Raw genomic sequence first — 25,935 nt, 5'->3', positions numbered from 1 at the left:
AAAATTTTAGTCACATAAATTTATAACTAAGCTACATTTTTTAATATAATAAACATTCAAAATTGAGAGTTATCTGGTTATTTCACTACACGATACAATTATTTATGGTCTGAAGGATTAATTATAGCTATTGTAACCAGATGGTGGAAATTCAGTGTAACAAATGTGCAACTGTGTATCTCTTCCCAACTATGTTAAGTGGTATAATGTCGGCAACTGCAAATCCACCGCGGTAGAAATATTTATGCCATGAAAATTGGCAATGCTACAAATATTTAAATCCTGCCAACAAAATGTTCCTTGTTTTATTGATATCTACATCTAGATTCAAGACAATGACCCAGAAAATGTTAAGGAAGATTCAACTTCAAAATGTGGGCTGTAGGAAACTCACAACTGGACAAAGTACAGAGAACCGGTATCTGCGGCTGCTCAGCCACAAATGGGACATCTATATCATATGCCCTCCCCACAAGGCTCAGGGATCACTGTGGAATAAAGGGCAAAAAGATTGTAAAAACCAAAGGTCAGAGAAGATTAGACAGAAACAGTGCCTTCTGGACATACCAGGAACACTGAGCCAATGAGCAACAACTGTTGTCTGTAGAACAACTGCATAAGATCAAGCCAACCAGCATTCCAGCATGGAGTGTGCCGGGGTTCACCAGCCCCACCTTTAGCTGAGGAGCTATTATTGATAGTTGATGGCTTCTGGGGGAAAGAGGGTCGGTTTTTCTTTAAGAGTGGGGTCTTGCTAAGTTGACCACATTGCCATGGATGACCCCACACCCAAGAGTATATGTGCAGCACAAATTGGAATCATTAGGCATGTGTGTGTATGTGTGTGTGTGGTTTTATATGTATTATATATTATATACATATACATATATATATGATTTTTTTAAATAAAGGAGAACATGAAGTTAAGAGTGGGGTGAGGGAAGAAGTTAGGCAGAAGTTAGGCAGAGGAGTCAGGTAAATGTGATCAAAATATACTGTATACACACATGAAATTTTCAAAACATTAGTTAAAATATTACACTTTTAAGTATAGGCTGTGTCTCACTGTTACATCATGACTAGCACAGGAATGTTATCAACCCTTCCAGTGCTTTCTAACAGTTATCCAGCTCAACAAAGTGGTTGCTCTCAGCTTAACTAAAGCTCCAGGCTAAGTCTCCAGGGCTTTATCTCACCTTGCTGCTTACAAAGTAAAATGTCAACCAGCCTTCAGATCAGACAGGATAGTGCTCACTTGACAGCTGCAACCACAGGCTGGTGACATCCTTCACATAGTAAAAATGAATGTATGCCATGTAGATATACTTGTCTATGCATTTATGTAGGTGTGCACACACACATGTATCCCAAAAGGCAATTGTTAGAGTTTTTCCAGCATGCCGATGCTCTAGGGTCAAAACATCTCCTTCATAAAGTGTGTTCCTGTCCAGTGCCCAACAAGCCCAGGTGTTTTAAGGATTGGACATTTAACATCTGAACAAAACCAAATGAAGACTGTGGCATTTTGGAGAAAGTGCTGGGCCACTGATTATTGCTCCAGATCTTAGTTTCCACATCTGAAAAGTGGACACTCTGCCCTCGAAGGGCTGTCTGCACAGTTCCCAGCATACCTTCTGGATCATGACGCTGTACATGCCCATGGACTGGAAGCCTCTCGTGTAGTAGAGCATGTTCGCCCAGCCCAGGGCCATGGCCAGCACGAGGCAGGCGAGGTATTCTTTGTAGGCAAACAAGTACAAGAAGACAGACAGTATCACAAGCACAGCTTGGACAAAACTGTTCAGGAGACACAGGAGACAGGGCCTTACTTCTCAGCAGTGGGTAGAAACATTCACACATCCGCCAAACCTTAGCCTCCCCAAGGGTCACCCTGGTGGCTGATGCTGATGAGATATGTAATACTACCTATCATCTGGGTCTGAATGCAGTGTAGACTGCATCATTAGATGCAAGGAAATGCAAAGTGGATTGGTTGTACCTGGCAGGGACTATATATATATGGCTTGGAAATCACCTACATGATTATGATTCCCTCATAGATTTGAGAAATACTGGGGTAGATCAATGATCTAGTAAAAAGTGTGTTTTAAATAAAAATTACAAAAGCTTCCAACATTCATACTCAGAGACTAATCATAATATTAAAGTCTCCCAAAGCCTACTCTTTTATCATTTTAAGGTATGATGTATGCTAAATGAAGTAAGATGGTTATAAAATAACAGTTACCATCTTTCCACTTATGTGAAGTACCCAGAGTGGTCAAAATTGGAGACTAAAAATAGAAGAGTGGTTGCCAGAGAGGAAGACAGATGGGGGTTATGATTTACTCAGTACAGAGTTTCAGTTTTGCAGGAAGGAAAGCAACCCAGCAGCTGGGTGCACAGCCATGTATTCTCCACAGCTTTGAGCTGTGCTTCAAAGTGGTTAAGATGGAGGCTTCAGGGGTGGTGAGGTGACTCAAGTGTAGAGGTGCTTCCTGCCAAGCCTGATGACCTGAGTTTGATTCCTGGAACTCACCAAGTAGAAGAGGAGAACCAACACCTACATGATGTCCTCTGACTTCCATATATGGCATGACTTCAACTATGGTGTATGCCCTCCATCCCTCTTAAACACACACACACACACACACACACACACACACACACACACACACACACACACACACTTAAATAAATATTTTTAAAAGTATTTTAAAGATGGTAGTTTTTGTGTGATGCGTCATTGTGGAAGAGGTGGCAGAGCAATTGCAGGAGCCAGAGGTTGGGGAGACCCGCTGCAAAGCAGTGTTTTCTGAGTATGGCAGCACCAACCACAGTGGCTGTGGCAGCATGTACAAGATCTACATAAGATCAAGCCAACCAAAATCCCAGCATGAGTAGGGGAGGGGCCCACAAAGCCCCGCCCATAGCTGGAGCTCTTGGCAAATGATGGCTGCCAGGGGAGGAAGAATGTTTTACTTGGCAATATGGCCCCTGATGGGCTGCCAGCCTTGTCTGTATGATGAGTCCTGAGCCTGTTATATAGTAAAACCCTGTCTCCAAAAAACAAAAAGAGTACATGAAATTGGAAGGGAGAAGTGGTAGAGGAATATAAGAGGGGGTGGAAGGGTGAGAGTAAACGCTGGATTTAATGAAAAATGTATTATATATATGAGACTTTTCCAAGCAATAAATATAGCATACAACAAACATACATGAAGAAAACATCCTCCTAAACAGTGCCCACACTTGCAATTTGGCAGACATCTAGTTGAAAACTCTTGTGGCTTTCTAATATCAGACAGTTTCACAATTACAAAGTACCTAAACAAATCTAGACTACAGCAAGCTTGCATTTCCTGCAAGTGAAGAACAAAGGCGTGACTGATGAACTGCACTAAGGATGTTGGTGGTGTGGAAGGGTGGCCCCACCTTCCTCTACCATAACAAAACAAAGGAGAAGCAGAAGAGCAGGACAAAATGCACTAGGACCAGAGGCTGTGTAAACATATCTTCTCTGGAACTATCAAACTTTCTTAACAGTGTCAGGCACCCATGTGCCCTGCATCCTGGGGCAGTGTCTATCTGGCCTGTCCACTTACTGAGCCTGTCCTTGGGGGATGAAGAACTCAGTCCATACCTCTAGAGCAGTGTTTCTCAACCTTCCTAATACTGCAGCCCTTTAATTCAGTTCCTCATGTTGAGGTGACCCCCACCACAAGATTATTTTCATTGCTACTTCATAACTGTAATTTTGCTACTGTGATGAATCGTAATGTAAATATCTGATATGTAGGATGATCTTACGTGACCCCTGTGAAAGGGTCATTTGACACCCACATACAAAGGGGTCATGACTCTCAGGTTGAGAACCACTGCTCTCAAGGGCAGGTACGCATAAAACGCCTAGGTAGGGGCTGGAGAGGGCTCAGCTGGCATAAAGCTTCCTACATGAGCATAAGGACCTGAGTTCAGATTCCCAGCACTCATGTAAAAAAAGCAAGGTGTGGCCATGGGTGCTCATCATCCCAGCCCATGGGGAAGCAGGAATAGGAGATGGGATCCCTGGGGCTTGTTGACTAGCCCGTCAGGGAACTCCAGGTTCAGTAAACGACCATTTTCAAAAAAGTAAAGGTTCTCAAAAAAAAAAAAAAAAAAAAGTTGGAGAATGATTGATGAAAACACCCAACATCAGACTCCGGCCTATGTACACACCTGCAGTCCTGCACACATGCAGGTACACACACACACACACACACACACACACACACACACACACACACACACACACACACAAAATTGGAGACATCAACCTCCTACATATTCAAAAGAGAGACACCAATAGTGTGCCACAGTTGTAGAACCAGCATTCTTCATCCTCGACTATGACATTACCACTGAGCCAAGCTCATTAAGGGAGGGGTCAGAGGAGCCCTCAGTGGCAGCTGCATATGACTTCATGCAGAGACGCTGCTAAGCCAGGCTTTCTCACTGGGACTCACGGCCACCAACACAGCAACAGCTGGGGGGGTTCTGACACTGCTGGGCACTGCATCAGGATGTCTGATTTAATACCCTGCTCTGGGAACTCCAGGAGTGCCTATAGAAGAGACTGGTTTCTCAGGCGCCTTCTAGTCCTGACCAACCAAGCTCATGGATGGCAACATTGCGGTATCATTGAGGCTAGAAGGGATTGCCCCGATACACTGCTGTGTGTAAACACCAATAGGATGGCCCCAGCCTCTGCTTCTCTGGGGTGCCTGCCATTTGGGACTTCCCGTGCCATCAGGACAGGCAAGACTGTCCTAAGGACTGCTGATCCTCTTCACAGGCGTCTACATGCATTTCCAACTAAAAGAGGTAGAGGGGGTCTCTGAACAATGAAGATAGCAGGACACTTAGACATCAGTTGGAGGGCTATTCTATAGAGTCCTCAGACCTTCCTATGAGTTATGACCAAAGGGACAGACCTACTTACAAGACAAAATGAAACCAGGCATCTGACAGGATGGATTGCAGATCAGAGGGTCTCAGCAGGAAAATGGCAATGCCCTGGAGTCAACAGAAAAGAAAGGCTTAACCCTCTTCCTGCCCTCACCCAAGGCTTTAGGAGGTACTTCCCCAGTAGGGATTCTGGTGGGCTTCCTGTACGTAGCAGCTCAGCTAGTGTCCAGGGGTGACCTGGAGGACATCACTGACCCCTCACTGAGGGTGACCCCTACCACAGGCTTCTCACTCCTATCCTCAGCCCAGAAATCACAAAGCCACACAGTCACTATAGCTACCCACCAAATGTGGCTTAGTTTTCCAGCCTCTGAGCTTTTTTGCCTGCTGTTTCAAATGGCCTCCCTGCCCTGTCATACCATACTGATGAAGCTCCCATCCGTGCTCCACTCCCAGACAAGTCATCTCCCTCCCTCTAAACACTGCTCTGATCCACCTTACAGCCTGAATGTTAATGTCCATGAGCTCCCTTACCAAGCTGAGCTTAGGAAAGGCAAATTCCCTCCATCCCTGTCACACAAGCATCCCAGTGTCCCATATACAAAAGGTTGATTCATTGAAATGGACGGTTGAAGGGGTAAGCAGGTAGGTATATGAGTGAGTGAGTGGGTGGGTGCACAAACAGATGGAGAAATGGTTGAACAAAGAACAGAAGTATGGTGCTGATGTTGTGGAGGATTCGGAATGGATGAATGAGTGACAGATGATAAAAGGTGGGTAACAAAAAGCTAGAATCAAGAGGGAAGAATGATAGACAGAGTGATTTGAAGGATATATATACACAGTGGATGACTCAACTGATGAATGGAGGAGTGAATGGAGCCAATAGAATTAGCCAGTTTTACTCATTATTCTCTGTACTATACCTTAGGAATCTAAGGCCTAGAAAGGAAATGTCTTCCTGAAACCCCTACAGTAGTGAAAATATAGGCTGGAGTGGAAACCAGCCCTGTTCCCACCCTGCTGGCCTCAAGGGGTAATCTAAAAGGGTATAAAAATGGACTCACCTCTTTCACAGAGATGCACGTAGCCCAGATAAGAACAAACATCCTCCCTAGGAGTTGCAGCCAACTCATTTTGTGTGTTAGGGCCAAGGGGTGTGGGAGGGCCTGGGGAGTAAGGGAAAAGGATAGTAAGGGTGTGGAGTGGGGAGGGAAGGGCAACACCAGCGCTGGAGGAATCAGGCTGTATACACATCCTGGGCCTTCCAGACAGACCAGAGGCCATTGTGGAACCTCGTCTCCTAGCCCTACCTGCCCCATGCTCAATGAGAACCAGAGTTTTGCAGTGAGAGGGGCAATGCTCTATTTGCTAACAACCCTGATATATGGTTCTCTCTGACCACATCCACTACCAGACTCTCAACAGGGCCTCCTCCCATAGTTCAGCACTCAGCACTCCACTAGCAGATGGGAAACTGAGGCCCAGAGTAGTGGGGAAGTTTGACCAAGTAACCTCTCCTCCACCCACCTCCTGTGGGCCTCACAGCAGACATGTATTTTAAGGATCTGGAGCTCCTTAATCCCCAATTCTCTCCCAGTATGAATCTCCCTAGATCTGTTCACCTACAGCTTGGCTAACTGTTCTGTTCACTGGAAATTTTGGAGAAAAATTGGACAACACCATGAAAATCCCTTAGCCTCTCTGGGCCTCAGTTTCCCCATCTCCACATGAGGCAGTTCCAAAATCCTCCACCTCAGACCTTCCCACCCACTACCCCATCCCTAGGACCCCCATACCTCATCCTCCCGGGGACGGTAGTAAGAGACGAGGGTCAAGGTGATGTTGTAGAAGAAATAGAAACAGAAGGACAGGAAGAACATGTACTTGGCAAATTTCTTCCATTTCATATGCAGCAGCGTGTGCAGGGGCTCCAGGGTCAGCATCTCATGCCGGTTCTGGGGATAGAGCACCATGGAGATGAGGCAGACAGAGGACCATTTTCAAAGGGCCCGTCAGGAGCCCAGAGTCAGTGAGGACAGTGGCAGAAGGCTCCAGTCATTGGGAGCAAAGAACTGGCTTGATGGAAATGTTGGAAGAGTAACTCCCAGCTCCCCTGGTTCCTTTGGGGCAGTCAAATGCTATGGGGGGCAGCTTCTGGCTGCAGGGACTGGAGACTAGAAAGGGGTTCCAGTATCCCTGTAACCTTAGGATGCCTTGTGAGCCTTTCTCAGCTTCACCTCTTCATCTATACCATACAAGCTGCTGTGAGGGCCCAGGGAGCCTCTGGGGGTAGGACTGTTGATAAAATACAAAAGATGGAGCCTGGTCCTCTGCCTCACTCACCCCAAGAGCTGAAAACTGTCTGAGCTGATCCTCCAGCTTCACTGGCCTTCCCTCTCCCACCTCCTCCTAAATGGGTCTCAATTGCTCCGGCTAGTAAGCACTTCACATGTACTCAAGTTTAGAGGAAGAAAGGGCTCTAAGCCAGACCATATGGATGAGTCAAGGATATGAGCTCAGTACCACACAGATCTTCATTGCCTCCAAACTGCCCAGGATTCTGAAGCCAGGCCCCTCCCCCTTAGCTCTATTATTCATTGTTGGCCAGAAACAAAAGAGCTAGCTTCTGCTTGGGTCTTGCCCTCTGTGTCAGATTCCACCAAGGCAAATCACCAATATGGGGTTTAGGGGACTCTGGCACAATTCCTCCCAGGGTCCTCAATCCCTGGCCTGGGGTCCACCCCTCACTGCTTGTTCCTGCCACCTGCTTGGGAGACCCACGTCAATGTTGGTGTTGTAGACGATGATCTCCAGCACGGAGTTATCTGTCGTGGTGTCTACGTTGGTGAGGTCATAAAGTGAGGATGACACAGGCCCATATGCCCAGTCCGTGAACTTCCTGGACAGGCTCCGGAGAGGCTTCTCCTTGATCTCTCGACTGAGGATGTACTTCAGGATCTGGGATGGAAAGAGGGATAATGGGGCTTGTGTACAATAGGGCTACATCAGCCAGACGCAGGTCAACCCAGACCTACCAAAATACTATGAGTACCACCTCTGCCTGGAGCCATGACCCTGGGTTCCAGCTGTGTCTGTGAAATGGGAGTAAAGTTCACAGTTCTGCCTTCTCGTAGAGCCTAAGAACCCTTTGCACACTGCAGAAAGCCAAACCATCAGCTGGTGGGTCCCCAAATCAGCTGGGCTCCGGTTCAGTAAAGAATCTAAGAGCTGACCAAGTGATCTCCGTGAGGCCTGAACTTGAAGCTCTTGGCTTCTCTGCTCTTCCATTCCACCCTCAGTCTAGGCTTTACAGCCAGGCTTATCACTCTGGCTGGATAAGCTGTGACATCAGGCACCAGCCTTCACAAAGAGGCCTGTGGAGCCCACTCTGTAGGTCAGTGGTCCTCAAACTCTTCTATGTGTTAGGGTTTCCGGGGAGTTTTTCAAAACACAAAGCCAGATGCCGGGAGAAACCTGGAGAGTATTTTGTGAAGCTCTCTGGGTAGGTTCCCTGAGGGGGGTGGGGGGGCATGGCTCTCCATCTCACCACTTCCTGAAAGCTAAGCCATCGATCACCCTAAATTGGGAATAGAGCATCCAGGGGCATGAACCCACAACCCAACAAGAGAGATCTGTTGGGAGAACAGCATCCATGTGTGAATCTCTCAATTTCCAGCATTCTCACAGCATCTCCCATCACAGCTAGATGGACAGCTCCTACACCCCTGGTGAGTAAAAGCCCCAAGGGCAGGTCTATGGCTTCAGCATTGTTGTGTCCTCCACTCCCAGTAGGGCAGCCACCTTGGGTTTTCCACAAGGCACTGAATAAAGGAGAGGACTCAGGAACCTCCCTGAGACTGGCCTGGACGAAAGCCTATCCCCTAGAGCAGCAGATCTCAACCTGTGGGTGGAGTGAGGCCCCTTTGGGGGTGCAGACCACATATATACATTGCGATTCAGAACAGTAGCAACATTACAGTTATGAAATAGCAATGAAATGATTTTATAACTGAGGGCCATCACAAAGTGAGGAACTGTATTAAAGGGCTGCAGCATTAGGAAGGCTGAGAACCATTGCCCTAGAGCATAAGAGGTCCCAGAGCCATGCCTCCTCAAGATGCATCTTCCCTGGGCTGGGGAGCAGGGAGTGTGAGACAGAGTCACGCAGGGAAAAGCTCATGGAAAAGCTACAAGCTATGACCCTGGGTGGCAGGATGGGGGTGGGGGATCAGACATACAATTCTCCCTTTATTAAAGCTGTTCTCCATCTCTTCCTCCCCCACAAGGAAATAAAAGGGTCCCTTGTGAGCTCCAGCCCCAGCCTGACCTCAGGGCAGCTGACTAGGAGAGGTAGAAGGGTACACAGCCGGAATTGCTCAATAGGTGCCAACCATCCAGTAACCTCTCACAGCCTCCCAGGAGCCACGGTCTATCATATCACACACACAAACACACACACACACACACACACACACACACACACACACACACACACACGATCCATCCCTTGAGAAGAAACTTGATCTTAGCCAAGCCACAGATCCAGCCACAGATAAACAAAACACAACAGCCTGGCCCAGCTGATTAGCCTAGAGTTCTTTGACCACATCACAGAGGCAAAGGGGCCCATATAGCCACACTCTGCTGGAGAAGAGGCCTGACCAACAGACTAAGGTCCTTCTACTGCCAGGGAGCAGAAGCCCATTGGCTGTGAACTCAGAGCAGCCATTCTGGAACCACTGCCCGCAGAAGAAGCAAGCCTGCAGAGCAGACACATAGCCTGTGGTTGAGCATCACCACTAAGGAATGCTCAACCACACCTGAGATATTGCATCACCTCGGCCTTAGGGACTCCACAAGCTGGCCTCACCTAGGAAGTCCCAGGAAGAGAGACTAAACTCTGGAGTACAGGACGAGTGTCCTAAGGATGAAGCACACAGACGCTGGATTTCGCTGAGTCACCAATGCACTTCCAGACCTAAGCTAGGGTTGAGGCTGGAACCTGAGGTAGCCTCAGATGAGCTCCAAGCTGACAGAGTGACAGCTGTGCTTCCCCAGCCCCCACACCCACTGCCGGGCCCCACCTCAGCCTTGCCCATCTTGGCAGCCAGCTGCAGTGGTGTGAGGCCATCATTGTTGCGCATGGTCTCCAGCTCCCAGTTGCCACTCCTCAGCAGGATCATGTCATACATGCGCTTAACAAAGTCATTCTGGGTCTTGAAGTCCTCAGCCACTGTCACCAGTGCGTGCAGGATGTTGTTTCCCCGAGAGTCCTGGGAGGTGATGTCTGTCTGCTCATTCTCCATCAGCAGCTGCACAATTTCAGGTTGGTTGGTACACGCTGCCAAGGCCAGGGGTGTCTCACCTGGGGAACGGAGTGTCAGAGCTCAGTCCTTTCATAGGCCAAAAGCAATATCCTCCAGGCCCCAGGGCCAGAGTCCCAGATTCTGACCATCACAGCAACCCTGATCCCTGAGGTTCCCTGACCACCTCCTACCTCCCCTAACTCAGTGAAGACTGAAGCAAGCTCACACTGGTAGCCAGCCACCTGCTCTCCCTGCTCCCCAGTGACTCTCCAACACGCTGCTCAGCAGAGGAGCAGAACAATCCAGTTAGGTCCCGGCTTACCCAGGACTAATTCCAGTACAACCCGAAAGCCTTATGTGCTTTGAACTCTCATCCTCTCAGTCACGCCCACACCTCTTCAGGCACAACAGCCTCCTTCCTCCAACATGGGACATTTTCTAACCTGGGGCCTTTGCATAAGCTGTTCTTGCTTCCTGCAGATAGTCTTGCTTCCTGCATTGGTAATGCCCAGTCTTTGTTCAGATCCCACCTTTTCACTAACTCACTTTAACCACCCACCCAGACAAAACTCCTGGTTCCTCTTCCTCTGTTCTACTCCTGCCTGTGCCCTCTCTGCACTCCACCCAATGAAGGTTTCTCAACACTGACTGTAACTAGGGCCTATGCTGGGCAATGAGGACACAAGAATGACTGAGCAAGAAGCTGTCCTCAAAGATGTCCAGACTCATCTAGTCCTGCTGATTAAAAAGCCAGAAGTGGAGGTTGGAGAGACAGTCCAGTGTATAAGAGTGTTTGCTACACAAGCGTGAGGAAACTAGTTCAAATCCCCAGCACCCATGTAAAAAGCTGGGCATGGTTGCTATGGGGGCAGAGACAAGCAGTTTGCAGGGCTTGCTGACCACCAGCCTAGCTCCAGGTTCAGTGAGAGACTGTCTCAAGGGGAAAAGATGAAAAGTGATGGAGGAGGACAGCAGATGGCCTCTAGCCTCCGCACACACATGCACATACACCTCACATGAAAACCATACATACATACACAAAAAGACAGGAAAAAAACAGAGCAGAGCAGTGACGGTCAGGCCCAGTAGAGCTTGCTATTGCCTATCCTTACTGTGATGGTGGTAATATATTTATAACAATAACAGAATTGTACACTAAAGTGGATAGATTTCACTATACCTAAGTTACACCCAGAGAATCTCTAAAGGCAATGTGAGCATTGTGTGCATTTGTGTCTTTCCTCCCACTAACACCAACACACACACATCACCCCAAGTCTTTGTTCCCTGCAGATGTGACCTCTTCTGCTACCAGATCACACTGCCAGGCTCTGCCACCCCAGTGGGCCTCTCTGGAGGTGGCACCATTGAACCCTCTGGGATGCTTCAGCACCAGCCCAGTTTCTGATCCACAGAGAGGACTCAATCTTGCAGCGCCCCCATGTGACAAACGCGGGTCACAGCAGAGCTCAGGTCAGGAGACCCCTTCTTTCCCCAACCCCCACGATGTCACCTACCAAAGTAGAAGCCTTCGTGCTGGTACTTGGGGTTGAAGAAGACACCCTTGGCGTGCGCATTGACATCAGCACCTGCTGCTATTAGCACTGCAGTGATGTCTCCCTGGCGCCTCTCAATGGCGATGTTCAGTGCCGTCTGCCCTACAAACAGAGCCGGCATGAGTACTCAAAGGCCTGTGACAACCAAGGTTGTTCTTGGAGCCCCTGGACCCCAGGTAGCAGTAGCTGACTAAAAACACAAAAGATGTAGATATCATGTGGAGGACACCAATTTGGTGGCCAGCTGGGTTCTGGGAAAGCAAGGACAAGTGGTACCCCACCACAGAAAAAAAAAAAAAAAAAAAAAAAAACTAGGGGAAGGAGGCCCACAACCTCCTGCAAGCCTAACTGCAAGGGCTTAGTGGAGAAATCAAGAGGCTAGGGGAGGCTGAGAAGGAAAAGGATTTGTGGTTGTGGTCAGGACAGAAACGCTTTACCACAGGGACAAAGTTGATCAATTCATCTCTCAAAAAGCGTGTTTAGCTTTTCGCCAAGATGGCGCCGAAAGCGAAGAAGGAAGCTACTGCCCCTCCCAAAGCCGAAGCCAAAGCGAAGGCCTTGAAAGCCAAGAAGGCAGTGCTAAAAGGCTTCAACAGCCACAAAAAGAAGATCCGTATGTCAACCACCTTACAGCGGCCCAAGACGCTGCGGCTCCGGAGGCAGCCAAATACCCGCGAAGGAGCGCGCCCAGGAGAAACAAGCTTGACCACTATGCCATTATCAAATTCCCCCTGACCACTGAGTCAGCCATGAAGAAGATAGAAGACAACACACTTGTGTTCATTGTGGACGTCAAGGCCAACAAGCACCAGATCAAACAGGCTGTGAAGAAGCTCTATGACATTGATGTGGCCAAAGTCAACACCCTCATAAGGCCTGACAGAGAGAAGAAGGCATACGTTCGCTTGGCTCCTGATTATGATGCTCTGGATGTTGCCAACAAAATTGGGATCATCTAAACTGAGTCCAGCTGGCTAATTACAAATATACTCTTTTTCACCAAAAAAAAAAAAAAAAAAAAATCTCTCCAGTGTGGGATCCTAGGGGCATCCAGGAATCGACCATGAGCAACAGACTCCATCCTTGCCCTCAGAAGGACCTTCTAGGCAGGCCTAGTGGTCCAGGCCCATAGTCCCAGCTCAGGAGACAGGGGCAAGAATATCACAAGTTCAAAGCTAGCTGGACCGTGGAGTGAGTTCAACCTGAACAACTTAATGAGACCTTAACTCAATTTTTTTTTAAAGAGCTGGGGATATAGCTCCATGGTAAGAGCACTGTTCTGGACCACCACCCCAAAATTAAAGGGAATTTATCTTGTGCCAGTTGTGGGAAGACCATCGGACCCTGAACTACAAACAAGAAGAAAGAAAAGTACAGAAAGAAATTGGAAGGGGAAAAGAGTCGAGATAGGGGTTCCCACCCTCCTCCATGGTGCCATGACTTTCCCTTTTGAAAGTCTGTAGAGTTCAAACAAAGGCTCAAGACTACTTTCCCCCACCAACTAACAATCGAAGCAACAGAGGAGAAGCTACCTTAAATGCCCTCCCCTGATAATGAGATTGATAACTGACTTATATGCCATCCTATAGCCTTCATCCAGCAGCTGGTGGAAGTAGAAGCAGACACTCACAGCTACACACTGACGTGAACTGGAATCCAGTTGCAGAGAAGGAGGAGTGATGAGCAAAAGGGTCCAGACCAGGCTAGTGAAACCTACAGAAACAGCTGACTTGAACAAGGGGAAGCTCTTGGTCCCCAGACTAACAGCTGGGAAACCAGCATGGTACTGATCCAGACCCCAGGAATGTGGGTGTCAGTGAGGAGACCTCGGAAATCCATGAGGGCCTCCTGTAGTAGATCAGTACTTATCGCTAGCATAGGAAGCCCATTTCACATAGAGGGATACTGCCTGAGCCAAGACACACGGGGGTGGGCCTAGGCCCTATCCCAAAGGATATGACAGACTCTGATGACACCCTATGGAAGGCCTCACCCTCCCTGGGGAGCAGAAAAGGTATGTGATACCCTTTCTGGGGGGTGGGGGGTGGCAAGGGAGGAAGGGAGGGAGAGGGAACTGGGATTCATATGTAAAATAATCTTGTTTTTAATTCAAATTAAAAAATGGAAAAGAAAAAAAAAGACTACTTTCCCCATATGGAAGGTTAAAGGCTAAGCTGTTTACAACCCCAACATGTCAGCAAGACAGTGAGCTGACCACTTCTGCTAACTGTGACAAGCTGGCTACTGACTCCAAAGACTCAGGGTGTGGCCTATGAACTGCTCACAGTAGGTGTCCTTCAGGGAAACAAGGCCCTAAACTATATCTCCTAGTTCCACTTTCGAAGCAAGCCACAAAACCAGGCTGAAATGGGACAGCTTATGACACTGATGACTGCAGCACTGACTGCTGCTACCTTTACTGGTCCCTACCGGGCTCTCTAGCCTCATGGCCAGGCCTTTGTCTGTTTGTTTATGTTTGTTTGTTTTGTGGTTCTTGGGGATCTAACAGTGTCTTGCACATGCCAGGGAAGCTCTCCTCAGCTAAGCTACATCCCCAGGCCACCCAGTCTTCCTACTGTCAAATCCACCAAGCCCATGCCCGTCTTGGGGCTCTTTCCCGGAGCTTGCTCTGGATTCTTCCCATCAGGTAGGCTCTGGGTCAAGGTCACCACTCTATAGTTGCTCACCCCAGTCATTCCCTGTCACCCTACATCGTCGTTGTTTCTATTCCTAACATAGTCTGTCTAAAGTCGCCTTTTTAGAACATCACGTTTCCTGACTTGTCCACCCCTGCTCAGCATTATTCACAGGGAAAAGGAAGGATGAGAAGCGTGTCTGCTGCATATGGCCACTTTCATGGCCAAAATGCCTCTGTGTAGCAAGACTGGCATGGCTCTGTAGCCACACCCACCTTGGGAAATCCCAACCTCTGTCCTTTGCCCTTAGGTTGCCTCTGCCTACAGGTACCTTCATAGGCCTCTTCCGTGTACTCGGCATTGATGAACCTGTCTAGGATGTCATTCTCTTCAGCGAAGGCAAGCAGAGTCCGCACGATCTCTTTGGTGTTGGGGTTGATGTTGAGCAAAGCCTTCATCAGGCAGGTTTTCCCTGTGTCTGAGGCTGTCAGCTTGTGCATGAGGAAGTCTGCAGATGGAGTCAAGGATAAAGGCAGGGCAAGAAGTCCTCAGAGACAGAACAGGGTGTGGGAGCTGCAGCCTCACACCTCAAAAGCATTCCCCCTACCCTGCACTGGAGGCCCCCAACCCTGTACTACCTGGCACTCTTCCTTCCTCTTCCTCAGCCTCTCCTCCAGCTCCCTCCCTGATTTGCTGTTCATGGCTACCCCTATGAAAGCCTCCTTCAGCCCCCACTACTCTTTGACCTTTGTTCCTTCTCTCTGAGGGGGAGACAATGTCACCTGCTGCCTGGCTTCCCACTGCCCGTGTTTGTACTGAAATCTCCATCCTGTCCCTTCTCACGGCCTAAAAGTTAGCTCATCACCTCCCCATCAACCTGCTCCTCACCTTGATCCCCAGATAGCTATGAACCCCCAATTCCTTCCATTCCTGTCAATACCTGGGAAACTCCCCAGAACTCTTCCCCCTCTCTCAGGCCTGCCTCAGGGTTTCAAGGCTGTTTGAATAGCAACTCTCTCCAGATTTACTCCACCCCATAGCCAGACCATGGCCTCTGTCTGCCTAAACCTACCCATGACTCCCTGTGTCTGTCCCTCTAAGTCAAGCTCAAGGTTTCTATGCCAGTACCCAAGGTGTCTCACACTCAAGCCCCATAGAAGATGGAGCACGGGCCAAGCCAAACCAACCACGGTCCCCAGGGCCTGAACCCTGTACCAGGGCTGGGCACTGACCAGACACATCCAGGCCACGGCGCCGTTTGCAGAGCTCTTGCAGCTCCTGTAGCAGTTCCCGAAGCTCTCCCACGCAGCCCTCAGATACAGCAGCAAAGATGCGCTTCTTCAGCCGCTTCTTCTTCTGCCTCTGTTCTTCTTTGGCCAGGTTTGCACTAAGACCAGAAGGCACTGAGAAGTCACCACGCATTCGCTTTGGCCCCTACCCTCTTCCCCTCCATCACCAGAGCTGCTGGCCTCCAGGTCACTGCTCCAACTCCTATGCCCCTCATGTCTTTGGGGATGCCCGTGTTTGTGTTCTGTGTTGCCTGATCAGGTTCCCCTTCCAATCTATATGCAATCACATTGATCAGAATACACCTATATACACACAAGGATGATCAAGAAGGATGGATGCCTATTGAAGCCATTACTTTGAACCATGGAACTAAGGGAAGAGAATGCTCCCTTCCATCTCCCTATATGAACTTTTCCATCTATCCCTCCCTGCCCCCACACTCCAAGCAGACCATTGCTGTATGGAATGTAGGTGTACCTCCTGTCATTTGTATGTGCTCTAACAAAAATGCATACTGATGTTCTTTGTGAATTGATTTTAAGTTTGTATACTTGTGTAACTTGTGCTAAAGTCTTTATTCTCCTGTGCATTGTTTGGATATATTATAATGAACAAATATCATCATATAATTTATTGATATTTCACTCCTCTCCACAAAATGTCACATGCCACAACCATGGCTCAGGCCCCTACGTGTTTGTCCCAATCCCCAGAGCTGATGGTTTCTTTCTCTTTCCTGTGCAGCCCATCCCTGTGATACCTCCCCTTACTGAGAACAGTGAGATAAGGGGGAAGGTCACACTGACCTGGGACTGTTGGGGTTGGATGGGGTCTCTGTCACATCATCCTGAGGAGACTGAGGGGAGTCCATGTCATCACAGTTGCCAGAGATGCTGAAGATGGAAGAGAGGGAAGAGAGCAGGACAAATTTAGAAAAGTACAGTGCTACTATGCCCAGCTTTGTGTCCAGGCCAGCAGCCAGTACTCACCACTGCCGGATATTGGAGTCCATCGGCTTGGAGAAGATAGGAGGAGAGGTCTTGGTGACTGTGGGGTTGGGCTCAAAGCCTTCTATCTCCAGGAAGAAGTGTGCACTGAGGAGACACCCAATCAAGGCCATTAGAGCTGGAGCAGGCCCTGCGTGTCCTGCAGCCTTGCCACAGAGGACCTACCCATACTGAACCCTCAGCCTGTGTGCCACGTGTCCTAGCCTAGTCCTCAGGGATGGAGTAGAGCCTAGGTTCTAAGCTGAGTCTGGATGACTCTTGTCTTTAAAAATACCATGTGAGTGAACCCAAGAAGCTCACTGAGGATGGCCCATCACCTGAGGGTCTGCAGCTGCCCCAGGTGGAAGGCCTTTCAAAGATGGAACACGGCAAGAGGAGCTGGGCTTCCCATTGCCATCCAGCTGCTCCTAGAACCTAGGCCTGAAGACAAAGCCTTTTAGGAAGGGTCCCTAGACTCAATTCCATGCAGGCCTTCCAGCAACTTAAGGGAAAGGGCCAGAGTCACCCTGGTTGCTCTTGTTGCCCATTAGTCCCTTTGTCAGAATAGAAAGTAGACTGAGAAATCTAGTCTAGGGCAGGAAGAACTCAAGGGTCTGGCAGCCTAGGCTGAGTATCCCCCACCAAGAAGAAAAACCCAGATTAGACATGAACGTATATACCCCTAATCTCATCACTCAGGAGGCTGAGTCAGGAAGATCATAGGTTTGAGGCTAGCCTGTGCTACATAGCAGGACTATCCCTAAAAAAATAAAATATAAAATATATCATGTGAGAATGGCTATCATCAAGATAACAGGCAACACCAAAGCATGGCAAGAACGGGGCTTGGTGAGAAAAGAACCTTTGCATATTGCTGTAGGAAATATAAAGCAGTGCAGCCTCTGTGAGAATCAACATGGAGGCGCCTCAGAAAATTTAAAATAGAACTTCGATATGATTCAGCTATGCGATCTGTAGGTCTGTATAGTAAAAAGGACACCTGCTTATCTGTGTTTATCGCATCATTATTCACAATAGCCAAGTTACAGTCAGCCCAGCTGCCCACCCACAGATGAACACACAAAATAATGGTATTTTATAAAACAGTGTTCTATTCAGCCATGAAGAATGAGATTCTGTATTATTTCTTGGAAAATGTATGGAACTGAAGATCAGCCTGCTGAGTGAAATAAGCCAGGCTTAGAAACACAAAGTACCATCTTTTTACTCATATGTGGAAGATAGAAAAGGGACATAAAATTATACACGTGGAAATGCTAGGGATGTAGAAGAATAATCATAAAGGGGGGGAAAAGCAGGCAAGATGGCTCAGCAGTCAAGAGCACTGGCTGCTCTTCCAGAAGACCCAGGTTCAATTCCCAGCATGCACATGGTGGCTCACAACCATCTGTAACTCCAGTCCTGTGGGATCCTGTACCCTCCCTCTTCTGGCTTTTGTGTGCATTTCACACACATAGTGTACAGACATGTAGGCAAAACACCCATACACATAATAAGTATATATTCATACACAAATAAATAAATGATCAAAACCTATTTTTCAAAAAAAAGAAAAAGTAACAAGAGGGGAGGATACATCAAAGTTAAATTATGTGCATTGCATGGATGTCATAATGAATCCCCTAACTTTGTGCAATTGATATATACTAGCAAAAAAATGAATTAAAATGAAAAAGAAGGGAGGGGTGGCCCAGAGAACATTACCAGGCATTAAAGGAGAGAAACAAAGCCATGATCAGCTTTCTCCTCAGACTTCAAGGAAATGGGAGACACACATTACGAGACACTCTGCCCAAGACATGCTAGCCACATCCACACATGCAGATACACGTGACCTTGGACACCATAGTCACACACAGGGAGATGAGTCTTCTAGTAACATCAAGGTGAGGATCAGCTGAGAGTGAACTCGGTTGCAGTACACTCAACCCTGAAGCTGCTGCAGCACAGCTGCTGCGAGTCATGTGACCCATTGAGCATGCTGGCCTCCTGACTTCAGGCACACAGTATTCCTAAACACCTTTGCTGCCTGAGTTTCTCCTGGGTTCAGAGTGGAGGATGTTTCAAAGTGCAGTTCCTCCCATCTCAAGTTTAGAAAGAAGAGCAAGAGGGTGTGACCAGAGCCCTGGTCTAAAAGCGAGACATCTGAGGCTAAGAATGAGTAAGCACCTCCCCCAGGGCAGCCTTGCATCAGCCATAAAACCTGCTTCCCATTGTCCAGGCTAACAACTGACTACGATGCACACTGCTCTGATCTCAGTTTAGTCCTCTGGGCCTACTTCCAGCTGAATCCACTGCAGGGGTTAGCTAAAAGGAGACTACCCAATTGGGGCAGGCAGGAGAATCCTGGTTGGCCTGAGAAGTCCCTCTCGTCACTTCAGGTACAGATAAGCCTAAAGCTCAAACAAATCCATAAATGGGATGGAGGACACATGGGCCTTCCCCCTCCTGGCTTCTGACCATCAAAGAAGAGCCTTCCGCCAGGCATGGTGGCTCACACTATGGAGCACTCTGGAGGCTGAGGCAGAGAGATTGTTCAAGGCCAGTCTAGGATACAGGTAAGAACAGGAATGGGGGAGAGAAAAGGAGAAAAAGGGAGTGGGGGAGTCTATCCTTACTTAAAAGCAAATACTTAAAAAGAGAAAAAAATATTTAAAGAAAGAAGACAAAGGGAGGAGAAAACCTTTGGCTGGGACCGAGAGCTTGGGTTTTGGTCAAGGTCTGCATATGACTCTAGGTGGGCACTTTCCATCTTTGGACCAGGAATCCTCAGATGATACGATATTGGTTGGGTCAGATAATTCCAAGCCACGACAACCCCGAGACCATCCACTTATGGGCTGCCAGCTGAAGTTGACACTGGAGGTTATCCAGTTACCACTCTAAAACTGTCCGGCTCCACTATGGCAACCCAACTCAGAGATTCCAAGCTCATCTACTAGAGGCTCAGCTTCAAGACATCCCGGGTGAGAATTGCCAGATTTTCTCTAAACAGTGAGAGCCCCAAACCCACAACCGTGAATTTCCTCCAAGAAAGTTTGGTCTGGTCCTCCCTTGAGCCCACCCTGCCCTTGAGGGTGCTCCACTCAACAAATACTTATCAAGTTCCTACTGTGAGACACTGGTCCTGTAGCTAAGATATATTCAGACTCCATTTTTGTCCAGATCTGCTACTCCAGTGGGTTGATCAAAACTGGTTCCGAGGTAAAAACCAATACATAATACAGATAGGCCGTTTGGTTTTTGGCTTTGAACAATACCCTGTTATTCAGCTATATATTTCCCAGTAGCAGGGACCATAATGGCACTTCTTTGATTTTCCAGAATCAACTTTGATTCCCTAACAGTGGTCCTGGTGCTCAGAAGATCCCACTGTATGGATGTATGAAAGGATAGACGATGAGTGAGACATATTCAAGTGGAGAGAATAATAACTGGTCAGACAGAAGGACAGATGAGCTAATAGATGAATACATGACAGAATAGTGGGTGGATGGATAGATGGATGGATGGATGGATGATGGATAGATGAATAGATAGATAATAAGTAATCAAGTAGGTAGATAAGTTGGAGAGGTCTGTGGATATGACCAATACTCAGACAGATCAACACAACTTTAAACTGTCAATGGTGGAGGTTGAATCCTTCCTGTGATTGGCTGTGCTCCCAATTTCTGAAAGCTCTCACCTTTCCCCACCCCCCTTCTCAGTCTCACACACAAGCTGAAGTAGGGTCTTTTGCCACTCCCTCTTCTCAAGAAATCAGGAATGATACAGAAAGCCACATCATGTAAATATTCGGCACCCAGGCCTTAAACTGAGGGCCCCATGGAAGGAAGAAGGCATCATCTCACTGTGCTATGACCTGGCTGGTGCTAAGCCTCTGGGCAGCTTCCTCATTGATTCACACACTCCCCTCATTGCCTTGCCTGATTCCTCATTTACTCCTCCACTTACTCAAAACCAGTTTCCCAGTCTATGAAACTGAGGGGATAGGAAGGGGGGCAATCACCCTTCCAGAAATCCCATCCTCCAGAGATGTCAACCGCGGCTAACACAATTGTCCCAGCTACCACATCTGTCTCTTCAGGGAGAGGCTGGTTATAGGAGCACAAGAACAATGAGAGCCCTTATAATTGAGGACAGGAATTAGAGGCTCTGTGCTGTGCTAACTGGCACAGTCTGGACATTGAAATATGCCTCTGTCTCTAGAAAAGACCTGAAGCAGAGAGAAGAATGAGAAATACCTCCTGAGCTAGAAAGGAAGTCTGTCTTGGAAAAGGAAAGCTTTGGAGCCCAGAGAATAAGATGTAGAGAGAGGAGTGGTGACAGCCAGGCTGGGGAAGACCAGACGATTAGGCAATGGCCTAACTCACGAGGCAGAGTCTGACACATCCCTGCCCTACTTGACACTACACAACCACATCCCACCCACCATCATAAGCATATGGTAAGGTCTGGACCACATGACATCCTGGATCCTGCCTGCACAGATGCTCATTGTTTATTGCTTTCGTCTAGGTCAAAGGGTGCAACTTGGGTATGGTTAACTCAGGTGCACAGACAGCTATATACCATTTCTCCACCATTTCTGTCACTTTCAAGAGACAACTCCAAGACCAGGAAGCAACCTAAGGCTAGACAGGAACTTGCCTAGCTGTCAACTTTGGCCCAAGAAATCTCCAAGTGTCTAAATTCCCCAAGGCCAGCTCTCTGACCCTGTATGTCCCCTTGCCTAAGGCCCAATAAGGAGGCCAACGTGGCAGCTACTCAAGGAATGACATGATGGCTCAGGAAAGCTCCTAGGTCCAAAGATGTCCTCCACTGTAGACCTCCTGCCTTCAGTTCTCCCTTTAGTTCATGGCCTAATAGTTTATAATGACTGGCATTGTACTCTGTCTTTACATATAATTTATTCTTCTTCTTTTTTCTCTTTAGGCCCAGGTCTTATACTCATTTCTGAGGGAAAGTCTCAAACCTTCACATGAATACCTTCAGAGAGTCTGTGGAGCCACCACTTCAGGAGACAAATGTCACACCTCATACCCATGGATGGGCCAGGTAGTCATTTGGCCAGTAACTGGGCCTGGAACTAATTTCATGAACAGACCAGGGCTTCAAAAAAAAGCAGTTCAGCTAGGCCTGATGTGGAAGAACTCGGGGTTTTCTTGAGAGCCTGTCCACAACCCTATCCCTATGCCCAAACCTCTTCTGGGAGTGGAAAAGAAGGAGACCCAGAAAGATGGGCCATATTGGCTTGGGTCAACTGTGTTTCTGTTCCTTCCTAGATGGGTCTATGTAGATCCAGGCTTCCCCAACTCACATGCCACCTGTCTCAGCTCAACTCCTCTTAGCTTTCTTTCTTGAACCTCAGGATGGAAACTCTGTCTAGTATCATCTAGGCACCTCTTACTTGGTACTTCACACATGACCTTGGTTCACCATTCCTGCCCTTGCTTCTTTGGTGGGCTCTTGACCAAGGTAACCTGCCGTCCTCCTAAGTTACCCCAGATATACCAGATGGGTATATCATCTGGCTCTTCCTTCTCCCTTCTTGCCCCCAGAAGATCCCATGACTGACTCCACTCTCATCCATCTCTTCCTCCACCCCTAACCAACCAGTCTCAGACCTCACCACCTATCACCCATTTCCCAACGTCTTCCTCAAGGTCTCCCTGCCCTCAGTCTCCCTTCTTGAACACATGGTCCACATGGGTCAATCAGAGAAACATTTCCAAAGCTCCTATCTCGCTATATCCTCCTTCAGGAAATCACCTTGTGATTCCCCCACTGTCCTCAGGATCATCCGTGTACTTTAACAGATATCCCCCAAGACCTGGCCCTAATAGGACTTGTCTCCATGTGGCTCTTCTACCCAGGGCATCAGCTACTAAAACTCCTTAGACCATGCTCTCAGCCTTCATTCTCTTGTCCCACTGCCCTGCATACCCTTTCTTATCAACTCCACCTACCAAAACCCACTCTAATAACACTCCCTCTTATGAAGTACTCCAGATTGCCCATGGGCTCAGAATGGCCTGTCCCTCCTCAGTCCTCCTCTGTTGTAGTTTATTTTACTTACTCCAGACACTTCTCGCATCCCCCTTTGTGTCCCCCCACTCAGACTATGAACAAGAGTGGGTGTTCTTTATCTCTGTGTTAAGGTGTCTGTCCCCTGACACACAGTAAACTTCAATGATTCTGAGTTTAACCAACAGGCAGAAGAAACCAAGTTCTCCAATGGCCCAAGAGGAGGGCTGGTGTGGGGGCAGAGGAGGCAGGACAAATGAGCCATCCTAGACTGTGGACCACCCTGGGTCCAGGGAAACCATAATTGAACTAGCCTCTTGGTGTAACTTGGCCCAACTGAGAGGTGCCCAAAAAGATCAGCCATGGAGGTCTGAAGTCTGTTCTCTGTCCCAGCATCCTCAACCTAGAAGTGAGACAAAAGCACTCCAGCCCTGCCCAGATCCCAGGAGCCCCATCCTATTAAAGTCAACACACACTCTGCACTGATCCCCTTGTCTGTGCTAACCACTTCATCAACACAATGGCAATTAACTGTGTCTTGTAAGTTGATGCCATTAGTAGTGTCTTCATATAGATATCCAGCTCAGCACAACTATATAGCCATCTGGCTCATAATCTCCATTTTTCCCACCAGGTGACCCTGCCATGCATCTGAAGCCCTATGAGGCACACAGCCATTACCACAACTGAAGCTGAACATGGGGCTGCACATCTGTAACCCCAGCACTCAGAAGGTGGAGGATCCTAAGTTCAAGATTCCTTGGCTATGTATCAAGTACCTGACAAGCCTGAGAAACATAGCAAGATCCTATCTCAAAAGAAAATACTCAGGGGCTGGAGAGATGGCTGAATGATCAAGAGCACTGACTGCTCTTTCAGAGGACATGGGTTCAATTCCCAGCACCCACTTGGCAGCTTAACAACTCTCTGTAACTCCAAGATCTGACACCCTCACACAGATGTACATGCAGGCAAAACACTAATGCACATAAAATAAAATATTAAAAGTACGGGTGGTGCTGGCCCACAACTTTAATCCAGCACTTGGGAGGCAGAGGCAGGCAAGTCTCAGTGAGTTGGAAGCCAGCCTAATCTACCAAGTGAGTTCCAGAAGAGTCAGGACTGTTACACAGAAAAGCCCTATCTTGAAGAAAAAAAGAAAGAAAGAAAAGAAAATACTGAGCCAAGAGTATTGTGTGCCCAGTTTGTTCATTGAGAGTGGCCAAGAGAAAAGCCGGTATATTCTAGTTAGCAACAGCCACCTTTATCCAGCTTAATCCAAAACATCTACCTCCTTCCTTTCATGCCAGGATTTTCCTTTTATGCTGCCTCCCAAAACACACTTTTTTCTATAAGGTCCCAGTAATTTATACTTTGCACAATACTGAATCCATCACGTACCTTCTGCCTGCCCAGGTTTTCCCAATACAACCCATTATACAGACTTGATTCCACAGCAGACTGAAAGCCACTTGTGTATGTAAGAAAAACATGTCTAGCCAAGGATCCAGACTACCTAGAATGCCACCTACCTTTTTACTCCTGTTCTCAAGAATGGCTTCAGCAACCCTTATCCCTCCAGGAACCTTCCTGAATGTTCTTTCTTCAGTTCCCTCTATCCCATCTAAGAAGACCCCTTCCCAAACCAGACGTAGAGATCCACAACCAAGAACCAGGCCTAGTTCCAGAAATCCAGTTGAAGAGAGGGAGGAGGGAATATATGAGCAAGGGAGGTCAAGATCATGATGGAGAAATCTATAGAGACAGCTGAATCAAGCTCGTGGAAACTCATGAACTCTAGACAGAGCTAGAGACTTCAGGGGACTGAACTAGGCCCTCTATATATGGAAGACAGCTGTGAAGCTTGGATTATCAGAGGAGCCCCTGGCAGTAGGACCACAATACAAACCTGATACATGGGCTAACTTGTTGGAGAACATTCCCTGTGGTGGAATGAAATGCTCAGCCTTAATGCATGGGAGAGGGGCTTGGCCCTGCCCCAACCTATTGTGTGAGACTTTGTTGACTCCTCATGCAAGCCATTACCCATGAAGAGGAATGGACTGGGGATGGGCTGGGGGGGAGGAAAGGGGGATGGGAGGGGAGGAAGAAAAACTGTGGCTGGAATTTAAAATAAAATTTAAAAGAATAAATAAATTAAGCTGGGAAGTAGTGGTACACACCTTTAATCCCAGCACTCAGGAGGCAGAGGCAGGCAGATCTCTTGTGAGTTCTAGGGCAGCCTGGTCTACAAAGCTACACAGAGGAACCCTGTCTCAAAAAATCAAACAAACAAAAAAGAATAAATAAATTATTTTTAAAAAGAAGAGCCCATCCCTGTGACAGTCATGAAGACCTTATCAAAGGTAGCTGAATATGCAGTAATGCTCCCCAGCCCCAAGTTATATGCAGTCTGTCATCAAGCCACCCCAGGTGACACTCAGAGTCTTGAGCTATGGGAAACACAGGATCCCCGGAGTGGGTGCCTGCAGAGGCCCCTGCTGTATAAAGCTCAGGACCAAGCTTTCAGTCTTACCTCTTCTTGGTGGGGGTGAGGTCTGCTGGCCTCTTCTCTGTGAGCACAACGGAGTTCCCGCTGGGTGCAGTGGTTCTTCGGCCCATGAGGGGCACCATCTCCTTGGAGTGGGCATTCATTGCTGGAGCCCAAGAATATGCTGAGATTGAGTGGGTGGGAGATAACTTCCGGGGGCTTCAGAATCCCATAGGGTACCATCTACCTCCTGATCATACCTCTCCAACAGGAAGCTAACACCCTATCTTTGCAAACTGTCAGCCTTTCTTAGGCACGTCTCCTGCTTCTGAAGCCTGAGGAGAGCCAAACATAGTGTCCAGAAAAGAACCATCCTGCCTCTGAGCTCCCATTACCGTCTCCAGCCCCATCACTCTCTGATAGACTTCTGAGACTAAACTTGCTTTCTCAATGCCCCCACACACACACCTCCAAGACTTTGTATTCAGATCTTTGTGTCAAGGTGGCACTTCTTGCCGGGCGTTGGTGGTGCACGCCTTTAATCTCAGTACTCAGGAGGCAGAGGCAGGAGGATCTCTGTGAGTTCGAGGCCAGCCTGGTCTCCAGAGCGAGTGCCAGGATAGGCTCCAAAGCTACGCAGAGATACCCCGTCTCAAAAAAACCAAAAAA

At 48.0% G+C, this 25,935-nt stretch overlaps 1 protein-coding gene and 1 pseudogene across 2 annotated transcripts in view; one reads left to right on the top strand and one right to left on the bottom strand.

Annotated features, from left to right (window-relative positions):
- Positions 1-25,430, bottom strand: part of Trpv3 (transient receptor potential cation channel subfamily V member 3) — a 29,604-nt gene extending 4,174 nt beyond the window's left edge. For both annotated transcript variants that reach the window (XM_027426796.2, XM_027426797.2), the window contains exons 1-12: positions 25,312-25,430; positions 16,728-16,832; positions 16,545-16,631; positions 15,681-15,835; positions 14,780-14,956; positions 11,774-11,914; positions 10,035-10,315; positions 7,732-7,908; positions 6,747-6,905; positions 6,015-6,116; positions 4,982-5,055; positions 1,632-1,797 (exon numbers count right to left, since the gene is read on the bottom strand). In XM_027426796.2, coding sequence (XP_027282597.1) covers positions 1,632-1,797; positions 4,982-5,055; positions 6,015-6,116; positions 6,747-6,905; positions 7,732-7,908; positions 10,035-10,315; positions 11,774-11,914; positions 14,780-14,956; positions 15,681-15,835; positions 16,545-16,631; positions 16,728-16,832; positions 25,312-25,430 — 1,743 coding nt within the window. The remainder of the gene's footprint in view (positions 1-1,631; positions 1,798-4,981; positions 5,056-6,014; positions 6,117-6,746; positions 6,906-7,731; positions 7,909-10,034; positions 10,316-11,773; positions 11,915-14,779; positions 14,957-15,680; positions 15,836-16,544; positions 16,632-16,727; positions 16,833-25,311) is intronic.
- LOC113836783 lies at positions 12,303-12,814 on the top strand (annotated as a pseudogene).
- Positions 25,431-25,935: the final 505 nt, after the last annotated feature.

This window comes from Cricetulus griseus, chromosome 7, assembly GCF_003668045.3.
Source record: "Cricetulus griseus strain 17A/GY chromosome 7, alternate assembly CriGri-PICRH-1.0, whole genome shotgun sequence".
In the NCBI taxonomy this organism is placed as follows: domain Eukaryota; kingdom Metazoa; phylum Chordata; class Mammalia; order Rodentia; family Cricetidae; genus Cricetulus; species Cricetulus griseus.
Note: the sequence above shows the minus strand (reverse complement) of the source record. Positions and strands in the feature narration are given on the sequence as shown.